Below are 23430 nucleotides of genomic sequence, written 5' to 3'. Positions count from 1 at the left end.
ACTGCCTTTTGTGGTCACTGGCATTACATCAGGGATGCAGTTCAACTAATGCATCAAATTGTCAAGTTAATAAGTCAGCACGATATGTATGTCCTCATCATTGCTTTGCTTTTGTCTAGTGATTCAGGTCCACTCCGCATTGCAAAAACACCGTCACCACCAGAGGAGGTCTCTCCCTTGCCTAGCCCTACTGCTAGTCCCAATCATATGCTGGCACCAGCATCTCCGGCACCAGCCCGACCTAAGTCACCCACACAGGTAAGTGGAACTCTAGCAGGAGAAACTGGCCTGTTGCGCAGTAAAAGACAGTAGAGGTGATGTTTTTTTCATCTAGGCTGTGACTGAGAAGTGACAGGGGGGCCACTGGCCCTGTTGCATTCTGTTCTGTTTGTTGGTTGTTCATCCCTGTGTCACAAGCGTGGGTGGAAAGTGGTTTTTATATAAGGGAGAATGAAGAGAATTTAAAGTGCCTGGTGAACTGGGGGGACTTGTGGTGACGAAGCAAAAAACTTCTTAAAAAGTTGCATAGCCTCTAAGGATCCGTATCGCAGCAGCAATAGTTTGCAAAACCTATTTCTAAAACCTCCTTGTGAATTTCAGTACATTATATATTTCTGCTCTTCATTCATCTTCAAATTTGTGCTTACCCTAGAAAAAAATTAGCCAGTGAGTATCACTGGTCTGGCCAACCTCTAAAACACTAAATAATAGAGCTAGCTTAAATACTGCTGTGATAATTACTGATTATTAATTAAAGGCTTATTGGTTATTATTAACACTGGATTGAGAAGTTTGACACTGTTGGAGTCACTGGAATAATTTCTATTCTCACCAATATTGGTGAAATAAGAATCAGTTTCATGCATCAGTTTCTTCTGTAGCAAAAGAGTTGTATGTGATACTTCGTGAACGTATCAAAGACTTGTGTTGACGTTACTGATGTTTTCAGAATTGGGATAGTTTCTGTGCTGATTGCTATTTCTATGGTGTGAGCACATCAGAAGAAATCTAGTTTTGCATTTATTTACATGCGAGCACAGTTGTTTTCTCTGGTCTCCCAAACTGTGACACCTCACTACCTGAAAATTCATCTGGTAGGACTCAGTTTAGTCTTACTGGTGCCAATGGTATTATGTCACTATACCACCTGAGGATTTTTTGTGGAATTTTTTTTTTCTTGGTATTTTGACAGATTTTAAAATTATCCAATAGTTTTGGTATTATTCCAAGCAATTAGTTTATCATAGTTATGTGAATCTCTGGAAAGCAGGGGGAATTAGTAACCTAAGCACCTTTGAGTTGCTGTGGTTCCAGAGATGATATGATCATAGCATTAAGCAGGCTTTAAAGGTAGCAACAGGTGGGCAGGGACAAAATCCCAAAGCTAAACAGGAATGAACTTAAGCCAAAAAGCTGCAGAGGCCTGGTTCTGTGCAGTATCGCCCTTCCAACTATGGGCTGCATAGGAAGTGTCTTGCACTGTGTGCCTATCACAGCAGAAAAAAAATCAGCCAAGAAATGCTTTTGTATGAAATCTTAAACTTTGAGTTGGAATGAGTTTGAAACATAGAGTTGTTTTGCTTTTCCCACAATGTTTATTTCAAGGCTTTTGGTGGTGAACAACCAAACAGTTCCTTTCAACCCATGGCTTATTCCCACATTTAAGGTGAAGGAGCAGAGATAAAAACCCAACATAAATTGTTTAGGCCTAGCTTGAAGCTCTTTTCTTTTATCCCTGAACTAATCTGTGACATTTTTGCTGTCTGCCTAGCTGAGGAAAGGTCCGCCAGTCCCACCACTGCCTAAGCTCACACCCACGAAGGAGTTGCAACAGGAGAACATCATTAACTTCTTTGACGACAACTTTGTCCCAGAAATCAATGTGACGACGCCATCACAGGTAAGCTTCAGAGGATGATGTATGGGTCCAACCTTGCAATCACCCTAAGTTCTCCAAGATAGTGGCCTTGGGGCTGATCTCCGTGGGGAGGGAGGAGGAGGGTGCAGGTAGAAGGCAGAGGCACAATTACCATTTTATGTTATCTTGAAAGGGTCACACATACGGTATTTCATCTTTGAATAGGCCACACATAATCACTCAAAAGGGCTAATATTGCTAACATACTTGAAAAAAATGAGAGGTATCCTGAAACACCTAACTAAAAATATTGCAAAGCAGCCATATTTGAGATTTAACTGCATCCAGATTGCATTACAAGCTCAGAGTTCATCTAAGATGCTTTTTTCCTAATCCTAAGCATCTCAAGTGGCACTTTACAGTGATCCTTCATTATTTCTGTTTCTTCTATCAAAATCATAAGTATTCCTTTTTACTTTTGAGTGATTTAAAAAAAGTGGATCTTGGCTGTTTTAATCAACATTTTGCAGGTATAAAAGTCTGGTCCAGCTAGATTATACATTCACTTGGTTTTGACTCATATAAACATTACTTACACAGCAGAGAACTGGTCAAAATTACTTTTATCTCATTATTAGGAAATTGTGAAATTTTTAAAAATTGCATATAACAAACAGAAAAGCCAGAGTTGTGTAAAATAAGTCTGTATAATTTGTATTCAGTTATTCAGCTTTTATGCAGTTATGGTAACTGCTGGTTGTTCAATAATGGACCCTTTCTGTTATGGTAATTACAACTCTGAAATGTGAGCCTGTGTATGATAGACTGGGGAGAAATATGCAGATCTGAAGCTTATGCAGAATGTTTACAAATTTTTGTTTTCATGTGAATTATTGTTTTTGTACTAATTCATTTGACAACACAGGAGGGTGTAGGCACAGCAATGAAAAACAAAATTGTTGTAGAGAATTTGAACATGTGATGTTTTGTTTTCTTGTGGAGGGGAGAAAAAGGCATTGCCGTCCACAGGGATCTATTTGGAAGAGAAAAGAGTTATTTATAGTTAAGTCCCCATGCAATTAAAGAATTAATGGTAGCTCCCAGTATGCAGCCACTGCTGGGCCTTCCTGCTGAAGGGAGCTTGCAAGTACCCTGACTTCATGGGAGTTACCACTCTGGCAGCATGAGCCTTGACATCAATGGTAAGAGTTGGTGTAACCTGTGCTAGATGTGGCCCCCTGCATTAAATGCTGTATCCACCTAATCTTCACCTGTCAGGCCAGCCAGGGAAGCAGAAATGGAACTGGTTTGCTTTTCTATTAAGAGGTGACACTAGAATGGGGCTTTAAATGAGTGTAAGTCACATTTCCAGAATCTTTCTACAGGAGATTGGTATAAAAATGGAATGGCGTAATAAAGGTGGGGTACGCTCCTGAGAACTGAAATCTTTCCCTCTTCTCTCAAGGAAAAATTGATCTCCCTTCAGTGAGTGATTTTTGTCCCTCCCTCCTCCACAGTCAGGGACCTGGGAATGCCCTATGCTATTCCCTGGCCACATTCTCATGAATCATCTGTACTTCTCCCTCCACAAAACCCACCCCCAAGACTAAAGCATCCTTACTGTATCTGAGATCTCTGAGTATGTACAAGCATACCCAAATAGTGTGATGTACAGGCTTTATATCCTTCTGTAAGAGAACCACTTATTGAAAATATATTGCATGAAATGCACCAGAAACACGGACTTATTCCTCTTGGTGCTTATGGCATCTCCTGTACTCCCAGAGCCTTTGTTGGGCACTATGGAGGAAGCTATAGAGCCTGCAGAGCCACCTAATGGTGCAGGACTTCCCAAAGGACCACTGCTGGTGTCCCTGTCACTGTGCTCACTCAGAGGCACAAAACCAACAGGCTGATGAATAGAGCTTTGCTGCTTTACACCCACGTCTCAGAGAGTATTACTAACAGGCCAAACACTTTTCTCTTCTGGAACACAAATAGCCTGTAATTGCTGTTGTTCATCTTTCTTTACCAAGCAGTACTAATGCGTTCAGTGTTGTGCAAGATGTTGAAAGACAGTTCTGCTTGATGCTGTTGAACATTTTGGCCCTGATTCAACAAAGCAGCTTATACTTCTGGTTTATTCATTGTCAAGAATGGATTTAATTACTGCTAAGTAAAAGAAAGAAGTAAGAAGATGTGATATTCGGGTGACCAGATGAAAGGATCATTTAGAAATGAGTGTTCCTTGCTTTATTTCTTATTTTCTTCACATCATATCGCTCCCTAGTGTCCAGTTACTAGCTTGGACATTGTAGGCCTTTATAGTATGCCCCCTCCAGTTACTTAACATGTCTCAGTGTGTCTGACAGCTCTGAAGTGAACAACCCATATCTGCTAGAGCTATTTTAAGGCTTGTACAGACTGTGTGCAGAGAGGGGGTGGCAGTTCTGGTGGTCCTTGCAGGTTTCTTGTGCCTTCTCCATTCCCTTTTGCATACATGTCCTCTGAGAGGTACAGCCTTGCTTCTGCCACAGCCACCTCTTTCAAATGTGGCATTTATTCGTGCTTTGTCATGCTATTGGGAATTAACATAGGATGATTTGCAGGCCTTCCTGTCACAGTTTTGTCCCTTATCAAGGGATTTCCTGAGGTTCCTGTTTCTCCTCATCTAACGTGTTATCTCAGTTATTCTATATGTTTATTTGGGCCTTTTTTCTTAAAGTTACAACAAGTGTTCTCTTCATTTTGATCTGAAGGTAACAGGTAATGGTAATTTTTGAAGTCAGTGATCAGTACCCTGTCACTACAGATACCTTAGCTGTCATCACACCTGGCCTAAGCGAGACTCCTATTCATTTGATTCAGTTCTTATAAATAACAACTTCATTCTCCAACCTCACTGAAAGATAATTAACTTTTCCTTCTCCATCCATTTCTGATTATGTGCTAGCTAGTACTGTGTTGTTTCATCAAGCTGTATGACCATATGAGTACTAGTGCCTCAAGAGCATATGTGATGAAATCTAAATACATTGGATGAAAGGCATGACAGAATGAATGTAATGCTGGTCACTGGTGGGAAAGGCTGTTTTGGTTTTGACTTTTTAAAAGTGTGAGACCATAACACTGGCTTCAGTGTGTCAGACCACAGTTATCTGTCATCACTAGTGGCCAAAAGCATAGGCCAAGGGAAGAATATAAAACAAGGCAAGCAAAGTTGGTAATCCTTACACCCCCTTTTCCTATAGTCTCCTAGCCTCCAGCCATTTGTGGCTTGGGGGCTTCTTCAACATGATTTCTACCTATTTAGTAATCCTCAACAGACTACTTTACTTTGCCACAAATTTGTTCAGTCTTTCAGCACATGTAAATATTTCGGATTCATACTACCCGATGGCAAAGAGGTCCCCAGCTGAACTCTGCCACGTGGAGCACCACCACCTTTTCTTTATTCCACATCTGCCCCCATCAACTTTGCTGGCACATGCCTTCCTGCTTTGGAGGAGTCATGGAGCAGCAAGACCCCTGTGCCTCTCAGGCTAGTGTAGACCCGGCTCACATCACCCCTAGCACTCCTCTTCTAGACTGAAGAGTTCCAGGTCACTCTGTCATTCCTAGCATGGGAGCTGAGGAGCTAATTCGACCACATTTTCAGATGACACAGAGAGCTCAGATGTCTTGTGGCATATGGAAGCCATTAATTACCAACATCTGTTTACCAATAGTAACACTAATTTGGAAAGTTTACACTCTTAAATGTTTTAATAATAGAAAAGCTTTGTTTGTTTATTTTACTATCATCATAATCATTATTATTACCTCCTAGTTTAGCTGGTTTTATGACTGCCCTGTTGTTGTGGACATCCCCTCGTGTACACTTTGGTCACAGTCAGGGACAGGACATTGGGCTACGTGGTTACCATTCTTACATAAGATTATATGTGAATGTATGTGTACAAATAATTTCCCATGGTACCATTTCCAATCTGAGCACTTTCCAAAATAGCATTCTAATGAATACTTTACTATCTACATATTATGTACATCAAAAGGCAAGCTTCTCTCACTATTTAATAAACACTGAACAGCTAGCAGTAGGCAGTACTAGCCTTGTTACCAAAACCAAGATGATTGCCTAGAATGTTTATCATTAGTGATAATTAAATCTCAGCTAAGTTTCACACTAATTAAAATTTTATGTTGAAGTATGCTAATTATTTGTTCATGTTACTTTACAGTGGAAAAGACCTGTAGCCCATTGAACCAATATATATATTTATAGTGACCTCAGAGGCCTTGGCTAATTCATTAATTGCAAGCAAAAAAAGGATCTACCATGTAATCCAGTTTTGTAAGAGCAGATCAGTGTAGCAAGATTTAGTTAGTGTTATGTAAGATGTTTCCTAAAGTTTAGAGCTAAGGGCAGCATTAAATGTAAATTGGTATTCATGTTCAGAACTGAAATTTAATTCAAATGCATTTATGTCCTTCTGTATTGGCTTTTTACTAGTGTTTGTGTTTAGGGAGAGATTCACTTATTAGAATGTATGGACATTGGGTGACATTTATGTAGTTTTTAATTTTGGTGTCTGTCTCAAAGCACTTTAAAAGGGCCTTCACAGTCAAATGTTGAACACTCAGCACTTTTTCAAAAGGGCTGCGACTTGTTTAGGCTGAAAAGGCAAAGCTGCACTACAGAGAAAACACAGGCATCATAAGAGTGAAGCTCATAAAATTAAAATTTAAAGTTACACTAAAGCTCAGGAAAGTCTTCAGAGCTTCCTCCCCTCCTGGCTTGCACCACAGCTAGAAAGTCTGTGATATAATTTATTTTTTTTTTCTTGGGCCTCTTAATATTTTGCTGCCCAGGGCAGCTTTTGAAAGATGAGTTTTTCAAGAGTTATGTTTCTTTTCTAACAGAATGAAGTTCCTGAAGCTAAGAAAGAGGAATCTTTGCTAGATTTGGACTTCGACCCTTTCAAGCCAGAAGTTGTATCAACAGGAGTTACTCATTCACCCATGTCTCAGGTATCTCTTTGCCTTGATATAGGCAAAGCATATGAACACAATGTGCTGAGTTTTGTAGCAAAGATTTGCCTCATGTACTAATGAGCAGTGTATCTGCAGTGTCTGAAAAACTTGATCTTACTGAGCAGTTCTAGTCAGCCATCTATCTTTACCCTTAAGTAACCCTGTACTTGATGATGTACTGGAAGTAGAGGAAACTGTCAGGTGGTAAAATGAGATGTCTGCCAGTGAGAGTGGTTGCTGGTACCTTGGCCTTGACTTTGGCATGCCATTATTTTCCGTCTTTAGAATAACTCTTAGTGCCAACATTATAATTCTCCAGCGCCTGTTTTTTTGACAATTTTTCTGACCTGGCTTTGACTCTTCATGTCTGGAAAGATGCCTCAGGGGACCTAGGTCTCGTGGAGTTAGCATGTGATTGCTTTGCTGTGATGGAGTTTCTGTACCAAGCAGTGGATATGATCTGAGTGGTTTTGCTTTTGTAAATCTATTTTAGACCTAACCTCAAGGAAAATGAGAGGATGGAATAGGATGTTTCCTTGCGGGATGTTGTGTTAAAGAAATTCTGCATTCTATGGTAGTATTTGCCATGGTAGTTTCTTGCAGCAATATGAAAAATAGAAGAAAAGGAAAAGGAAAAAAAAAAGGCTGATATATCAAATTGCTGATTTTCATTTACTTACTCTAGGAGACCTGCTATTTTAAGATCCAGAACTTGCCCTCACTACACATAGCGCTGATAGTACAGTAGGGAAGTTCTCCTGGCCAGCAGAGCTGTAGCTCTGTGTTGTACACAAAGAAGGAAACAATATTAACACACTGTTAGCAAAACCTATTATCCCTGTGGCTATCACTAACCTGGCTTGTACTGTGAGACATGAGAAGACTAATCAGCTGTTCAGGAATGTAGCTCTGGGAAAGGAGTGAGAAGACAAAGAAGTTTTAAGGCTGAGATAGTCCTGGTTCTCTGCTGATCTCTTCCTCAGTTAATTTCTTATTTGGTGTGCAGTCCTAGTTATATAATGAGATCTGTAGTGATTTCTGATGCATTATGCACTGTCAGAAAAACAGTGTATTGTCAGCACTGAGAACGTTAGCTGAAATTTTTCATTGTGAAATGAATTGCTAGGAGAATTGTCTAATTATAGCAGAGGCTTTGTGCATCTTACTTGTTATTTTTCTTGCTCCCTCTGAACAGGGAAGAGGAAGGGGAAGGCAAAGGGGCAAGAAATTCCTTGGCATTCAGCAGTGACAGAAAACTCTAGCTGTGACATTCCTAACTCTACCCTTTCAGCTTGTCTTGTAATAATGCTGATTAGAGCAGTGGGATCATTAAACCAAAGACATTTAACTTTTGTGACAGAGCACATTTGTCCTGACATCATATTGTACAGATTGTAGAAGAGTTTATTAGTTTAGTGAAAAAGAGTTGGTTTAGATTCAACAGTATCATGAAATACAGAATATAATTCCATGTAGAAAAGTACATTGTAAGTTCTCATCTAGGTGAGTAGGAAGCATTCATTGAGCACCTTCAGTCTCTCCTCTCCTTTCACTTTTCCTCCCAACATATGTATATGAGAAAGGATGGTCCACATTCACAAGAGTGTGGATGAGTCAGACCACAGTATTTTTAGAAGAAGGGAAGACAGTCCTGAGTCTGGGTCTTGGCCTCACTGTATGTGGCAGGGTCATTGCTGTGACAGCATAGACAGTCTTTGGAGAGCCCTGTGCTACCTTGCAGGGAGATTAAGATGAGGGCCTTAAGTGGTATTTCTATACGTGTATAGTTTTTGCCTCAGTCATGGATATTTTCCCCTCAGCAAACTGCTGAAGTAGTGACGTGAAGATAGTAGTCATCTGTGCCATGATGCCTCAGGAGATGTGGCGTGACTTCCCTATTGATCATTTAATTAATTACCTCCCTCCACTGCTCTGCCAGGGTGATCAGACCACAGTAAGTGAGCCCTGGTCTACCCTTCCTCACTTGCTTTTCTGTTTCTATGGCTGCTTCAGAAGTGACCTTTCTAAACATGCCTGGCCCTCACCTCCTTTTACTAGCTGTGGTCTGTCTCACCTTTCCCTCAGTTTGTTCCTTCACCCTCATGCTCAATGTCTCATGAGCAATGAAGGGAAAACAAAAAAATGAAAAATGAGCAATCTTTCCTTCCATGGAAGTCAGTAGGACATCTAGGGTTGATACCAGTTAGCACCGTAAGAACAGACCTATCATTTTTTCCTTAAAGCTTGAATGTTCAGCTAATAATGTTACAGCAGAGTAAACAGGTGCACTTGTGAATTACGTCCACAGAAGAAGCATGTACCTGGACTTAAACCAAATTAAACTGATTGAAGAATGGCTGTTGATGTTGATTTGCTGTAAATCTGAGTAGTGAGTTATTACTGTGTCTTTTTTTTGTCAAAGCAGAAGTTGCTCAGAGACCCATTCTGTCCTTATAAAATAAGAAGCAGGCAAGAAAAGAAGCTAAATGCAGCAATCCTTTCTCTCAGGCAAATGTTAGATGTCACATTTAACATTTGCAAATATTTCAGGAACAGTTTTACATTTTACTTTATGAACATCTTTAGGTTTTGTTTTTCATGGACTTTAACCTAGGTGTGAATATAGTAGATATGTTTTGCAGCATCTCAGACAGCTTTTGGGACTAACCAGCAGAGTTCCTTCTCATGTGGTAGTCATGAAGTCTGCTGTTTTTCTTTCATCTGTCCATTCAGCTCTTCTGCTGAGAGTTCATTAACATTTATTACTTAACAGACTGGACAAGAAAATGAAAACAACTTTCTTGTTTTCTTTCCCCAAAAGCATGCCATTTTCCTTTCTGGTGTCAGTTATGAGAAAACCCACTTGTTCTCAGTGGATAGCTCAATCATTTTTTAATAGGCTAAAAAACCTGACCTATGTAAGCTTTTTAAGGCTTACACGTTGCAGACACTCCTGTACCTGTTGAAAGTCACCAGCTCAGAATCTGGCTGTTACTCAAGTACGTGGCGGTGTGAGTTTGCTGGAAAGCAGCAAATGCTTTGAAGTAGGAAATGCCACAATCCATTGCATACTGCCCATCCTATTTAACCAAAAAGCATATTATGCAGATATGTACCCGCCCCAACACACATGCACTAATAAATAAATTATATATGTATTATAAATATGCATATAAATAAGTTTTCTCTTGTTAGTTAATGCACACAGTTATGTAGCATGTTGAACATACAGTATATGAACAGTGTTTTTCTAAGATCCTCTTCTTTCCGCTCTTTTTTCAGACATTGCCATGGGATCTATGGACGGTAAGCCTGACATTTATCATTGTGAATTGGGATGTTTCTGTGGTTCTGATTTTGTAACACCATAAACTCAGATTTACAGTGCTTTTACCAAAAGCCAAGATAAAGAATTTACAGACCATGACAAACACTTTCAAGTATATGAAGCCACTGGGGATCTTTTGAAACCACCACCAACAAAAAATAATCTCTATTGCTTGGCCTACAAAACCTAAATGATGTCAGAAATCTAGGCTAATAAGATTCACAAACATTATAGCTAAGTGTGTGTTGCTTTTATTCTTATGCCTGCCTGGATTACAGCTATAAGAGGGTAGGAATGGATGCTAGTCACCTGTTTTAATTATCTGAAAGTGTAGTTCCTCAGGACTTTAACCCAGTGGACAACCATTTTCTCAAAATTAATGAGTGAAGAGAGGATTGTCTCTGTGGGCATACAGTGGACTGGAGTTATTCACAAAAGAAGCTGCTATTTTAGGAAACTGCATGAAAACTTTCTTCTTCATCCTGGTGCCAAATCAAATACAATGATCTGCAGGAAGAAAATAACTCATTTTTGTGAGCTTTCTTTTGACTCTATGTCATGGAGATAGCTGAGCTGATGTGACGTTGAGCCTGGTATGCTAATTTTTGACCTTTTGCAGCTTCAGCCAGCACAGAAATCTGTGGATGCTTCTCGTGCATTTAGATTTGCAGCACTGTTTTGTCAACACATGGCATATGTGATGTATATTAAATGCTCATCTCTTTCTATTGGGAAAGGTTAAAAAAGCCTGAAAAAACAGTCATGTATGTAGGCTAGCCAAAATTTCAAGGCTGCCAATATCTAGACCATCTAAAATATCCCAGAAATGTTTTGAATTTATTGCTCTAAACTTAGATAGCTTTATCAGTCTTCCTTTTGCACAGTTTTATTTATAGCTTGTTAATATTATATATGTGTTCTGTATTATAATTATTTTCCTCTTTGCTGTAGTTTAAAAAAAAATAAAGTAGTGAGCTTCACAGCTAAATACAAGTAAGCCCCACTGCCACTTGTGCTCTTTCCTACCTTGGTCACCATCTCCCAGAGCAACCCCTCTTTTCAACTGAGATGTAATAAGGTTCCTGCAATAAAAATGTCAGTGGCTTGCAGAGGAAAGCAAAGTGTGATAATTATTCAACATACATGTAGAACTTCTTTTATAATATAATGCAGAGGCTGGAAGCATGGCTTAAATTCAGGGGCCTGGGATTAGTCTTCTTGTGGAGCGGCAGGAGAGGACCCGCCGTTCCTTCCCCACACCAGTTTGGTAACTGCTGCTGGTTAAAGTACTGCTAATTAATAAGATGCTGCTCTAACAAAGTACATCATGTTATTCTTTTCTGTATTTTATAAGTTTGATTTTCTTCTATACAGACAAGCAGCGAATTGGTGCAGCCGGTAAGCAAACCTCCCCCCAAAATCACAACCACTCTAGAGACATGCTTTAATCAGTGTGGTGTAATATGTAGTTTTCTGGTTTTGTCTATCAGTGCTGCTCTTTTACATTGCAATCTATTGCCTCCAAATGTTGCAAACCACATAGCTTTTCCTTAAACAGCTTAATTTAGTCACTTTCATTCTTTAAATTAAAATTGCTCTAGTAAAATATAAATTTTGTGTTTTGTCATCAAGTCCTCCTTTATCTTTTTCATCTTGTGTTTTTTCTTTGCTTTTCTGTCTGCTTAAAGCCTGATTCTTCAAAAAGTCTTTCCCTGTGTAACCTGGTCATGGAGGAAACCCCAAACAGTGGGTCATCAGAAGATACTAACAGATCTCAAACTGATCTAGGTTCACTCAACTGGGGCCTAGATGTTAGCACACCCAGTGTCAGCCAGGAAATTGCTGCAGGTGGTTCTTTGCTTTTCCCTGTGGCAGAGCAAACCTCAAGCGAATCCACGGGTACTCTGCCTGCTAGTGTTTGGCCTGCTGTAGGTGAGCAGGAGGATGCTGCACCAGGGTCAGCTTCTGTAAATGAAAACCAGAGGACTTCACTGGAGGACCAGTTGGATGCCAAAAATGTCCCATGGGAAGATGTGGTGACAAATCAGCCTTTAGAGAACAGAACCAGTTTTGAGACGCCCATCCTGGGAACTGATAGCTTGTTGGATGAACCCCTCCCATGTGATGTGCAAAAGGCAGAGGAAGAGCGGGAGGAAGACGAGTGGGCAGGTGTCAAGCCAAGTGAAAAGGTAGAGACCAGAGCTGTTAACTACAAGGAGGTAGAAGGTACAGAGGAACTGGAAGAGCAAGGTTGTGAAACCAAAGGAAACAGTGAGGCAGAACTTCATAAGGGTATAGCAAAATCAGATCTTCAAAAATTAGTCAGCACAGAGGTCGAAAATTTACATGAGTTGGAAGATAATGATGGGGATACTGGGAGAGCTAGTGGTGCTAATGTAGAAAACCCTAGGGAAGAAGAATTCAAATGGGTCAATGTCACTGAGGAGACAGATGGAGAAATACCATTGTTGACCACAGGGCTGGAAGGTGGGGACAAAATAGTAGTGGACAACTGTAAAACTATAGAAAGCACTGGCGCTGAACCTGAGAGAGTCTTTGGTATCTGGGATCAGGACCATGAAAGGACATTTGAGGATGGCTTAGACCAAACTGACAGCGGTACTGGAGAGAGTACATCCATGGAGTGTATAAACATGACAGCCCATGTTGACCTAGAGGTAACTGACCACACAGAAAAGGATCCTACAGATACTGGAAATGTTCTGTGTGATGCTGGATTATTCAGTGCAGAAGAGTCTGGTAAAGGAACTGAAGACAGTAGCATCAGCCTCCTCCCAAATGGTAGTGCTGCTGCTGAAGGTCAAGCTGCTGCTGAAAAAGAGTGGGCATTGCTGCCTGAGACAGCTGATGCTGCTAGCACAAGCTGTGGTAGTCCTTGCCTAGATAATGCAGAAGACCAAATGACAGGTAGGGCAGCAGCAGCAGTCGCTGAAGAGCATCCTAGTAGCAGTGGTGTTCCTGAAGCCTTGGAAACAGACCCCTGGCTGGCAAACTGGGATCCAACAGTTACTAATGATTCCTGGGGTTTTTCTAATCTGTCAGATGGCCAAGCCAATGGACTGGATAATTGGCCCTTTTTCCCCAAGCAGCAAGACTCAGAGGAAGGTAACATGGAAAATGTTTGGTTAGGCATTAGTGATAAATGGTCTACACAAGACCTAGGAGGGACTGATAACAGCTGGGGAGAAGTAGGTGCGAGCACAAGCAATAGAAGTCAGGAGGCACCAGTAAAACAAGGCTTGCCTGGGGAGCAGGCAGGCATTAGCAATCCTGGACCGAGCAAGGAGATAGCTAGACCCTTGGCTCTGTTTCAAATGGGAAATTCCAGAAATGCTAGCACCGAGAGTTCAACTAGTCCTAAAGACAATGAGACCAACAACTCAGATTTATCTGAAGATGAAATTGCTAACCGGAGATATGGATTGTTGTACCAGGAAATTGAGGCTGATAAAGAAGAGGTACCTACCCCAGTGTGTAGCCTAGTCTAGACAAAGAGTTCCTTAGGCCATGCATAACCTTGTCGTTTAAAAACAATCCGTTTGTGTGTTTCCCACTGCCTCTCCTAAGCCCGTGCTATTCTTTTTTTGAAAAATTGCCATGCAACTGTTCATAGTGTGGTGCCCTTCAGCCGTGTAATGAAGCAGGCTGACAAAAATGCGTTTCAAAACAGTGAATGAAGCTTTGAACTGTGAAGGCACGTTGTGTCTTGCAGGTTTTGTGTTTTATATGTATAACTTTAAATGCACCTAGTCTTTTTTATTATTATTATTATTATTATTATTTTATAAAAATACTTCAGTTACTCTACTTTTTGGTTTTGTTGTTTTCTATAAGCCTGTGTTACCTCTTATCAAATAGCACTGTTGTCAAATTTCTTGCTGCCTTACCCTTCATTTTATTTTTTTTTTATTTTTTAATGTCTGGCCTACATTTTTATTTTGCAAATAAAAATGTTTTGACTCGTGTTCTGATTTAGTGAACAGATGATAATTTGTTCTGATCTTCACTTCTACTTAGGCATCCAGCACAGCATTTAATGGATTTGCACAGGTAAGAAATAAACATGTTTTGAGATTATTTTTTTTTTTTTCTGTGCTGTTAGGAATGGATTAGGACTGGCTGTACAATTTCAGGAAATCTGTTCGACAGACGAGCTGCACAACAATCATACTGACTCAAATCCAAACCTTGTCTGTTCTCAGAAATTATTCCTGGATGTTACTATAATGATACTAATAGTCTTGGTACTCTTGGCCTGACTGAATTTAATAGCAAAAATCCGACTACCTTAGTGGAATTGATTTTTTCCTCCTAAAAGGACTGGTTTAGCTTTGTTATTGTGCTCTTTTGCGGATTTTTCTCAAAATCCCAAAATCCTGTAAAGCATGGTTTCCTCAGTTTCACATACTTTCAGTGACTCTGTGTGTGTATATATAAAATGAGTTTCATTTGTTTCTGCATCTCTATTTTCATTTAAGATATATTTTAATCTGGAAGTTAAACCAAAATTATTTGTTTGCTGCTGTGCTGATGGTGAGACTCTGTGTCAGGCATCACAGAGATACAGTGCACGAAGATACCACATTTATGCTTTCAAATTCCAGGGCTGTGCCAAGATCCCAGATTTCAGGTGGATAATCTGGGGCCTTATTAATTTCCAGCATCCTTTTAGAGAATGGCTCATCCACAGCTCACCCTGTACACCATTTTTTAAAAGCACCCAAAAAAGGCTGGGCTTATACAAGGACGGAAATGAGTCTTCCAATGCTTAACCATTCTGCTCCAGGATGTTTAAGTTAGTAAAGGATCCAGAAGGAAGGGGCAAACCATAAGGCTACCACCTCTAACAATTAAGGCAAAATGTTTGCCCTGAGGAAATCAAACGGTGATGCCCCCACTGCAGTAGGAAAAGGATTTGGCCCATCAATATTTTGCAAATTAATTGGTTCTGAATGAGTAAGACGTTGGAAAACATCTCCATTTTTGTACCTTCTTAATGCAGGTAAAATTTTGTATCCGTAATTACTACAGTTACTACTCAAATAAAAGCCCAGAATCAAAAGGATGTGAGGGTAGCTTAGAGCTAGTGTGCTCCTCAGGCGCAGGCACGTGTAGTCTGCAAAAAAGATTCTGAGTTTCACAAGTTAGAAGTGCATTGTGCCTGAAACAAAGTCCTTGCCATTCACATGTATTTAATGAAAGGTTTTTCACTGCCTTTAATAGCATTGCACAGTTTAGAAGCGTAAAATATATAATTGAAAAGGGAACGTCTTTAATATTAATAGGGCTTAACTAATAATTATTATTATTAATATCGATTTAGATTATCTATTTGTCATCTTATTCTATGTGAATTTACTTATGACTTTACCTGAATAAACCATTTAAAAAATCAGGTCTTTGATAGACACCTGCAAACATCCCATCTCAAATATTTTTGCATCACTGTTTTTCATTTCTATACCTAGGATACCTCTGCATTTACAGTGCAATCAAATGAGAATGTGACAGAGCCTTTGGTGAGTGGCTTTTGCTTCCTTTTTAAATGCCTTGTAAAAAATGGCACCCTTTTTCCTTTATGCAAAAATATTTTCTCCTTTTTTGTATTTTCCATCCTCTAAATCACAAAACATTAACCTGGAGGAGTTGGTGCGTGATATCATTGTAGTTGTAAATCTTTACTCACTGAAACAGTCCTTCACAAGGATAGCACAGAGAAACAGAAGAAAACCAGGATATTCTAAGATATGTTTACTTTTCAAAAGTATAGTCAAACAGTTTGTTCATTTTTTGCATTTAAGAAATGACAAGTATGGGTACTGTGGTCCAGTGTACAGCAAGCAGGTGATAGTACATAATGTCTCCAATATTGCTGTAGTTTTATCCACTCTCCACATATTAATAGTAGGCACAGTCTACTTCTATGGAGTGGAGAATCTTTTTGGAAGTGATCATACTTGGGCAGTTTCTTAGTTTCTGTTACAGTCTTTGGTTAGCCTGGAGTAAGGAAGTGGAACAGTAGCATTGCTGGGTGAGTGCTATAGCTACTTAATAGCAGCAGGGTGATACTCAGTTTTATTTAATGTGGCTTTTGTATAATGCCTCTGGTGGTGCTTGTGTTCATAATGGTTATTGAATACGGTGAGAGTATTTTTACTTGTAGCTGAAATGTGGTAACTAGTCTGAAGACTGCTTGTCAACAAGTGACTTGAAGCACTTCAATGCAATCTGCGTTATAACATGTTACCTGTGATTTTAAGCCTGGAAGTTTCTTCCAGCATTAAACCTCAGGAAACTAATTAGTCATCTTACCTGGGATAAATCTACTTTGTGTTTCTCATTCCAGTCCTGTTTTTTCTTTGTGAAATTCCCTAGAGCTGGCATTAACACAGTATACAGAGAGATTTCTGCACAGCATGGTATAATAAAATGAGTGTTTCTCTATGCTATGCCAAATCCTGAAGGTCTTGCTTAGGCAGACTTCTCTGTACCTCGTTTGGTCTGCTTAAGGAGTATGTGAGAAAAGGAGTGAGAGCTATGGGTTTTTCATGAAAAATTTCAGGGAAGAGAGGATTTTAGTATCTTTAAGAATTTCATGGAAGCCATCTCTTCATCACAGGAGACCACCTAGACAGCTGCTTGTTATCAACTGCAAAGCAGCTAAATAGTTTTTGAGCTTCATATTATGCTGAGCAATTTGTTTGTGGCAAATTAATCTACTGGGGTTATTTTATCTGGTTGAGTCAGCCATCTTATAAATGGAATATGCTGAGCACAGCTTGCAGCTCTCCCCTTGTACGCATGTGTATTTGAAAAGTGATGTCTCTATTGGAGATCGCACTTCAGCTGTGAGCTGTTTTGCCACAGGACTGAATGTGTTGCAGGGCTGGTGATATTTACTAGATCCTCTTGCTAAAAAGCAAGCTTAGGCCAGAATTTAAAAGGGTGGAAATTCCAACAGTGGGTTGATAAATGGATGCCTTATAGGTGATTGAGAGCTCAAGAGGGAATGTGTTTTGATAAGAAAGCAGGGATGATTTTCACACTGCCAGAATTCAAGTAGTCAGTGGTTGCCCTTGTGCTTACAAAAACTGTTTGAGTCTCTACTAATTGCTTCTCTACCTTCACTGGAGAAGGGACGATATTGTCTGAGAACAGACAGAACTAGGGAATGGGGATAATTTTAAAAAACTCGTATTTGAAGCTTAGGGTTGGTACACATGAGTGCCAGTTTCAACTCCCGGCCTTGCTATCAGTTTCTGGAGTATTTCTGAGCAAACTGAGTGCCTTCCCCCTACTTCCATCACCCCTTTCTGTAGCTCAGGAAGCTGATGCTTTCTTTCCTTGTGAGGGAGGGATGTAGGACTGGCTCAGTTTACACATAGAACACTGAGGATGAAAATGCCCTTTAGATGCTCTAAGGCCAAGCACTGCTGTTCTCTCCCTGGCAAAGCCCAGCAAGATTGACCCTGAAGCAGCACTGTGCCAGGCACAGTTCCCGTCTCCCTCCTCCCTCCCCACTATCATGCGCTCCTCAACAATTTTTCCACTGTCTACTTAAAAATCAATAAAACAAAAGACTGAGGCTGAAGAAGCTCCACCTGGGGAACCCAAGGTCGAGGAAACCCCTGCTGCTGCTGTTGTGGAAAAGGAGGCCGTCCCTGCTGAGCCTGCTGAGCCAGCAGAGCAGGCTGCGGTGAGTGACCTGTCCCCCATGCCACCTCCCGGACCTCATCCAAGCCCCCTTTTGTCATGGTGAATGTGCCTGCTGTGTTTCAGCCATCCTTTCCATCATCACCATCCCTCCATGGCTGGTTTCCCCAGCACCCAACTGTGTCACAGCATGTCTCTCCAGCACATGTCCTCCTTTCAGCCCTAAAATGTCATTCCTCTTATGTTTGGCATTTTAGACTGAAGTTCAGCTGAGTGATTGTAGTTTCACAGCTTGTTTGATTCCAGGTGAACTTCAGAAGGGGAAAGAACTGATGCCGTTTCTAAATGACCTTATTAGCAGTTTTCTCATTTCATTTCAAGCTGAGCTGTAAGCACTAAGCCAATGTACATCTTGTATGGCCCTTGCTAGAGCACGAAAATACCAGAAAAAAAAGTGTGTGCATATAATATAATATATAAATGTCTACAAGGCTCGTGGTTTTAGAAGCCAGCCATGAGCTGAAGAGGGAACTTCAAGCACCAGTTTGGAGATTTTTACATGTCAGCATTCAGGAAACAGTGGCAGGAGAAGAAATAATAGCTCTGCAAGAAGAACAAAGAAGGGCACCTGATATCACTACAAATTAAGAGGTGGTCTGAGACAGTATGTGTGGGGCTTTTCTGCTGACTAGCATCCCTTTTTATAACAGGTATCTCAGTGAATATCCTTTTTATCCAACAGAGGTTCCTCTTCTACATACTACTGTCAGAAGGTCTTGATGGTGGGCGATACCCACAGGCTAAGAAACCCTGGAGGAAAAATGCATCTGTTTTTGTAGACCAACAGTTTTCATGCTTTCCTCGAGACAGGGTCATGTTCGAAGTCTCTAATGAATGTTTGTCACTATTAGAATATACAGATTACTACTAAAAAACTGGACAGAAAAAGGGGTAGTTTTGTGGGTTGGTTCCTCTGCCACAGAAGCCAGTGGAAGCTGTACAGCTGTGCTTTTTGACCATCAGTACAGTTTGGTGCCGCGAGTGTTCCCAGAAGAACAAGGTTCAGCTTGCTGAACTGCTCTTGGCCTTGAGTGAGTCTCTGTGTATCTTCATCTGCTAAGTAGGGATGGTGATACCCAATTCATCATAAAATTAGGTGCTTCTCAGTAAGCATTTGATACACTGCCCCATGGGAAGCAATACTAAGCTTATGTAGATGCAAATTAGCTGAAGAAGTGGCACCTATAGATGTGACAGTGCAGAGCATGGACAGAAGACTTACCAGATATGCAGCTACTGTAGCGTCTCATGGATCTATCTCCGGAGCTGATCTTGTTTAACATTTTCATTAATGGCAGTGGCTCAGAGACTACAAGCCTAATGGTGACATTTATTGCTGACTCCAGATTGAGTAGTGTCATTAATTTAGGAGGGTAGCATTAGGCCAACTAGCTCTACTCACCGAGGACAGGCTGGTTATCTGCTGGCTGTGTTAGACCCATGCAAAAGCCACAGGTGATACTAAGCAAACTGTCTTCAGCAGAAAGAAGGAAGTGCTAGTGTTGGTGTGCAAGGCTCTGGAGTACAAATGTAGTTTATTAAAGCCTTTCTTAAAGATGAATTGATGAGTTTGCCTGGGTGGTTCCAGCTGTCTGTACCATGGGATTAAAAAGTGGTATCCAGCACAAATGATACAAAGAGGCAGGTTGAACTTTAACTGTAGCACCTGCCTAATTCATTCTTCCCTTGCTCCCATCTTCCTAAGACAGGAAAAATAATCTATTGCAGAAGGAAAGGGGGGCAGTGCTGGTTAGGCTGTTCTGGAGGTCTTTGAGGGAAAGGGAAGATAATGCCTGTCTCTGTTCAACCCTTCCCATTCTTCGTGGACTCGTAGCAGCATTGCAGCTATGAAGGGAAGCAGTCCTGATGTGTTCCCCAGAACTATGTTTAGGGTTTAATTCTGATTACACTTGCATGAATTTTGAGTATTTATTTCTTTTTTTTATAATTCAGTTTTTTTGGTTCCATGGTACACACTGGAGCAAATAACTTGAGGATCATCCCCTTCCAATAACATAACTGAATGAAGGAAGCCCCACAGTCCGTGAAGACCAGGCTCTCCCCCTCCTGTGTGTTTTCTTTTCAGTTGATATAAATCACAGTAATAACTTGTCAGCTCTATGGTAGGGCAAAGAATGAAATTGCCTGTCTGAGGCACATCGTTTTGTCAAACTCTTGTCCAGAATGCCTCATGTCTAGTCAGAGTAAATTTGATAGTTTGGAATAAAGAAGGAGGGAGGGAAGATGGAGGGAGGAGGAATGGGAAATCAGTCATTGGTCTGGAGCTCTCCTCTTCCCATGAGTCAATGGCAGGGAATAATGTGGGAGAACAGATATTAATGAAGCTGAAAGTATGGTTTTATTTTGATTATCTGGAAGGATTTAATGAAGAAAAAAAATTGTAAAAGAAGTTCACCATTTTTCTAAAAGGAAGCCAGCTCCTTTTTGTCATGCACTAAGACAAAGCAATGCTCTGAAGCCTGTTGCATGTCTTAAGTGCTAATTAAATGACAGGCTGTGGCTGCAGCACCACGCATCTGCTCGCTGGCCGGCGCAACCTTTTTAGATGATCTGGTTTGCTGCCTGACCGTCCATGAGACGCTCTGGGTCCACAGTCTGTCAGCAGCTACTCTAGCCAAGGCACAGGACTGCAGAGCTGTTGGGAGAGAGGCAGAGAGAAACACAGTGCAAGAGCCAGGCAATTTAAGAGCAATGTGGGAGGAAGACCGTAGGCATTAAATAGAAGTTAGACAGTTTTGATGAGGTTTGTGCTTTGTTGCTTTTTGAATATGAAGTTGTCCTTGCTGATTTGGGAAAATAAGCCAGAAGTGTTGATTTTAAAAATTTCTGAATTTGAGTCATTCTGCATTAGGCTCTGAGGGGTTGTTATTTCAGGAAGGGCTTTCCAGGACTTGCAAAGAAGAGTTTTGAAGATTAGGATTAATGACAAATATGATCAAAGCTAAGGAAAAGTACACTGAGTTGCAAGAGATGAAAACATGTCATTTCTCGACAGCAGTTCTGCATTCGTTTGCTTTATGAGTGGCAGTTTACTTTAGAAGTGGAGTTGTAAAATATTGATAGATACTTTCTTATTGGGAATCTTTTATCAAGTTTAGTAGCTTCCAGTTTGGAGTGACAGCCACTAATCAGTTTCCTTTTTCTGTGGTAAGTTTCCTGTCACATCCCATTAATCCAGAAAATTTATGGCATGCATTCTTCATTGTAGGAGCTTTGCAGTAAATTTTCTGGTAGGGTTTTCATTTAAATTAAGGAGAGAATGGTCCAGGGGATAGAGTACCACTTGCCACTCAGGGATTTTTGGATTCAGTTACTTGCTGTTTCGTAGTCTGCCTGAACAAGATTGCCAAGACTTCATTACAAGAGCTCGTCAGAATTGCTGCCTGGGATCTCATTACATTTTTTTGTCTGGGTCCTTCAGGTCTCAAATGCCACAGAACAAATGAAATTTTTATTAGTAGCTCTTAACAGTTGATCCTGTTTGGGGATCACACATCAATTTTTCACATTCAAAGATGACGTGAGGACATTATAATAAAGTGAAAGTTTATGAAATCTTGTTATTTCCCTTTCCTCTTCTGCTACATGTGAGACATAGCACTTGGAGTTGAGAGCACTACTCAGAGATCAGCTTTTTGACTTCTGTTATGCTCATTAGTTTGGAAAGAGGCTTTCAGTGCTTTGGGTCTGATGCGTGCCTGGACTCTGAAGTTCTCACATTAAAGCAGTCAGACACTCAGCTAAATACTGTGGTTTTCAAAGCTGTGTATAAGCATATATGAAACTACCTCCTGGTAAGCTCTTTGCAGACACTGAGCAAGTACAGCAGAGGCCAGGAAACAGCCTGCAGCTTTGAGGGTATCTAATAATGGTTGAATCCCACTGTAGGTACAATTCACAGTGCCCAAATGGCGGAGCATATCATTTGGGAGAGCAATACAATGGTTAGATAGAGAAGAGCGGTCAACTGTGTCCAAATTCTGAGTGTGTGGCTAAGTGCAGGTGCAAAGTTGGAGCATGAGGCTGTTAAAAATATATGGCTCTTGTATACGGGGGAGAACTGATGTAGAATAGTGTCATTCTGTTGAAGTCTGCAGAAGCAGATTTTTCTCTGTTTATTGAACCAGGGTGTTACTTTACTCAGATGTTATTTCAGTCATCCTTTTTACTAGGCTTTCATGCCCTAAAAATGGTACAGTTCATGCTACCGTGCCTTTCTTCTCAAACCTCCCATCCACAAAATCACAACTTCCAGCTAATCAAAAAAGCAAAAGCAAAATGCTACTAATTTGACTAGTGCACAATAGTCAAATTAGCTTGGGAAGCAAGGGGAACTCTCCTTACTTTCCCCTTTCCCACCAGAACTGTGTTTTCAGTTACTCTGGAAAAAACCACTCATTTAAAAATATGTATATGTATATATTAGATTCTTCTGCAAAGAGGCCCAAAGCTGGGCTGATAGGATTCTTTCCAGAGAACATTGCCAGGGTATTATTAAAAGAAGGGCAGCGGCTGGTGCTTTCCTGACTATAAAGTGCAGGATGATGCTCATTTGTGAAGGCAGATTGACTTGTAAATACAGCTGATGGCAGAAATTCAGCACTTTTTAATAGTAAAAGTAGGGAAGGCATCTATCTACCGACTTGCAGTTGGACAGAAGGCTTTTATGGGCAACAGAAACATTTGTGTACATCTCTTCTGTAAAAAAAAAAAAAAACAAAACACAAAAAAAGTGAGACTTCTCTGGGTGGCTGTGTTCATGCATGCATTGCCAGAGTAAGAAATAATTATATTTTGCTGTTGATATTTGTTTTTTCTATTTAAGACCCTCCACAGTCTCCTCAAATATACTATAAAATTGAGGACTCCATGGCAGAGGCTTGGCAGCTTCCAAAAAAAAAAAAAAAAAGGAAGAATTAATCATTTAGAAAAAGGTTATATAACACTGTAATTTTAAGGGGCTAAAGCTGTGAGAGGTTTCCATGGTAACGCTGCTGTCAGCAGCTGCCTTGCCCTGGCATCTGGACATGTTTGGGGCTTATGAGGTGACTGCAGGCAATACTAGAAGATTAAATTAGAAAAAACATGAGTTTGGATATAACTCAGCATCTTTTTATTAAAAAAGAAACTTGCAGCCATTTTAGCTGAAACTTGTAGAAGTTTTGGGGTGACAGCTGTGGGCATGTGAAGGCAGTTAGCTGGAGCCTGAGTACTTGAGGTCTCCTCATTTCTGAGTGCTGAAGTGGACGGTCCAATCTACCATGCCCTCACATAGGTCTGCATAAATTGTCTTCACCCTTACAACTCTTTTGAAAAATCTGACCTACCTGTGTTTGCAAAGCAGCCTCAAAATTTATTAGCAAAGTGGATTTCCATAACAAGGCTTTGATTTTCTTGTCCTCAGCAGAGTGTCTTTAGAAATAGCCTGTGTGTGCTGGGAGTCAAACCTGAACAG

The 23430-nt window shown here is 40.5% G+C and overlaps 1 protein-coding gene across 1 annotated transcript in view; it reads left to right on the top strand.

Annotated features, from left to right (window-relative positions):
* The window catches only part of AMPH (amphiphysin), a 122167-nt gene that overhangs the window by 87052 nt on the left and 11685 nt on the right, over window positions 1-23430 (top strand). Inside the window, exons 11-19 of the mRNA XM_075022508.1 lie at window positions 120-258; window positions 1772-1900; window positions 6782-6889; window positions 10175-10198; window positions 11595-11618; window positions 11909-12409; window positions 14259-14291; window positions 15710-15760; window positions 17821-17937. Coding sequence (XP_074878609.1) covers window positions 120-258; window positions 1772-1900; window positions 6782-6889; window positions 10175-10198; window positions 11595-11618; window positions 11909-12409; window positions 14259-14291; window positions 15710-15760; window positions 17821-17937 — 1126 coding nt within the window. The remainder of the gene's footprint in view (window positions 1-119; window positions 259-1771; window positions 1901-6781; window positions 6890-10174; window positions 10199-11594; window positions 11619-11908; window positions 12410-14258; window positions 14292-15709; window positions 15761-17820; window positions 17938-23430) is intronic.

The sequence above is a fragment of the Buteo buteo genome, chromosome 2 (genome assembly GCF_964188355.1).
Source record: "Buteo buteo chromosome 2, bButBut1.hap1.1, whole genome shotgun sequence".
Classification (NCBI taxonomy): Eukaryota; Metazoa; Chordata; class Aves; order Accipitriformes; family Accipitridae; genus Buteo; species Buteo buteo.
The sequence above is the reverse complement of the archived record's forward strand: the minus strand, read 5'-3'. Positions and strand labels throughout refer to the sequence as shown.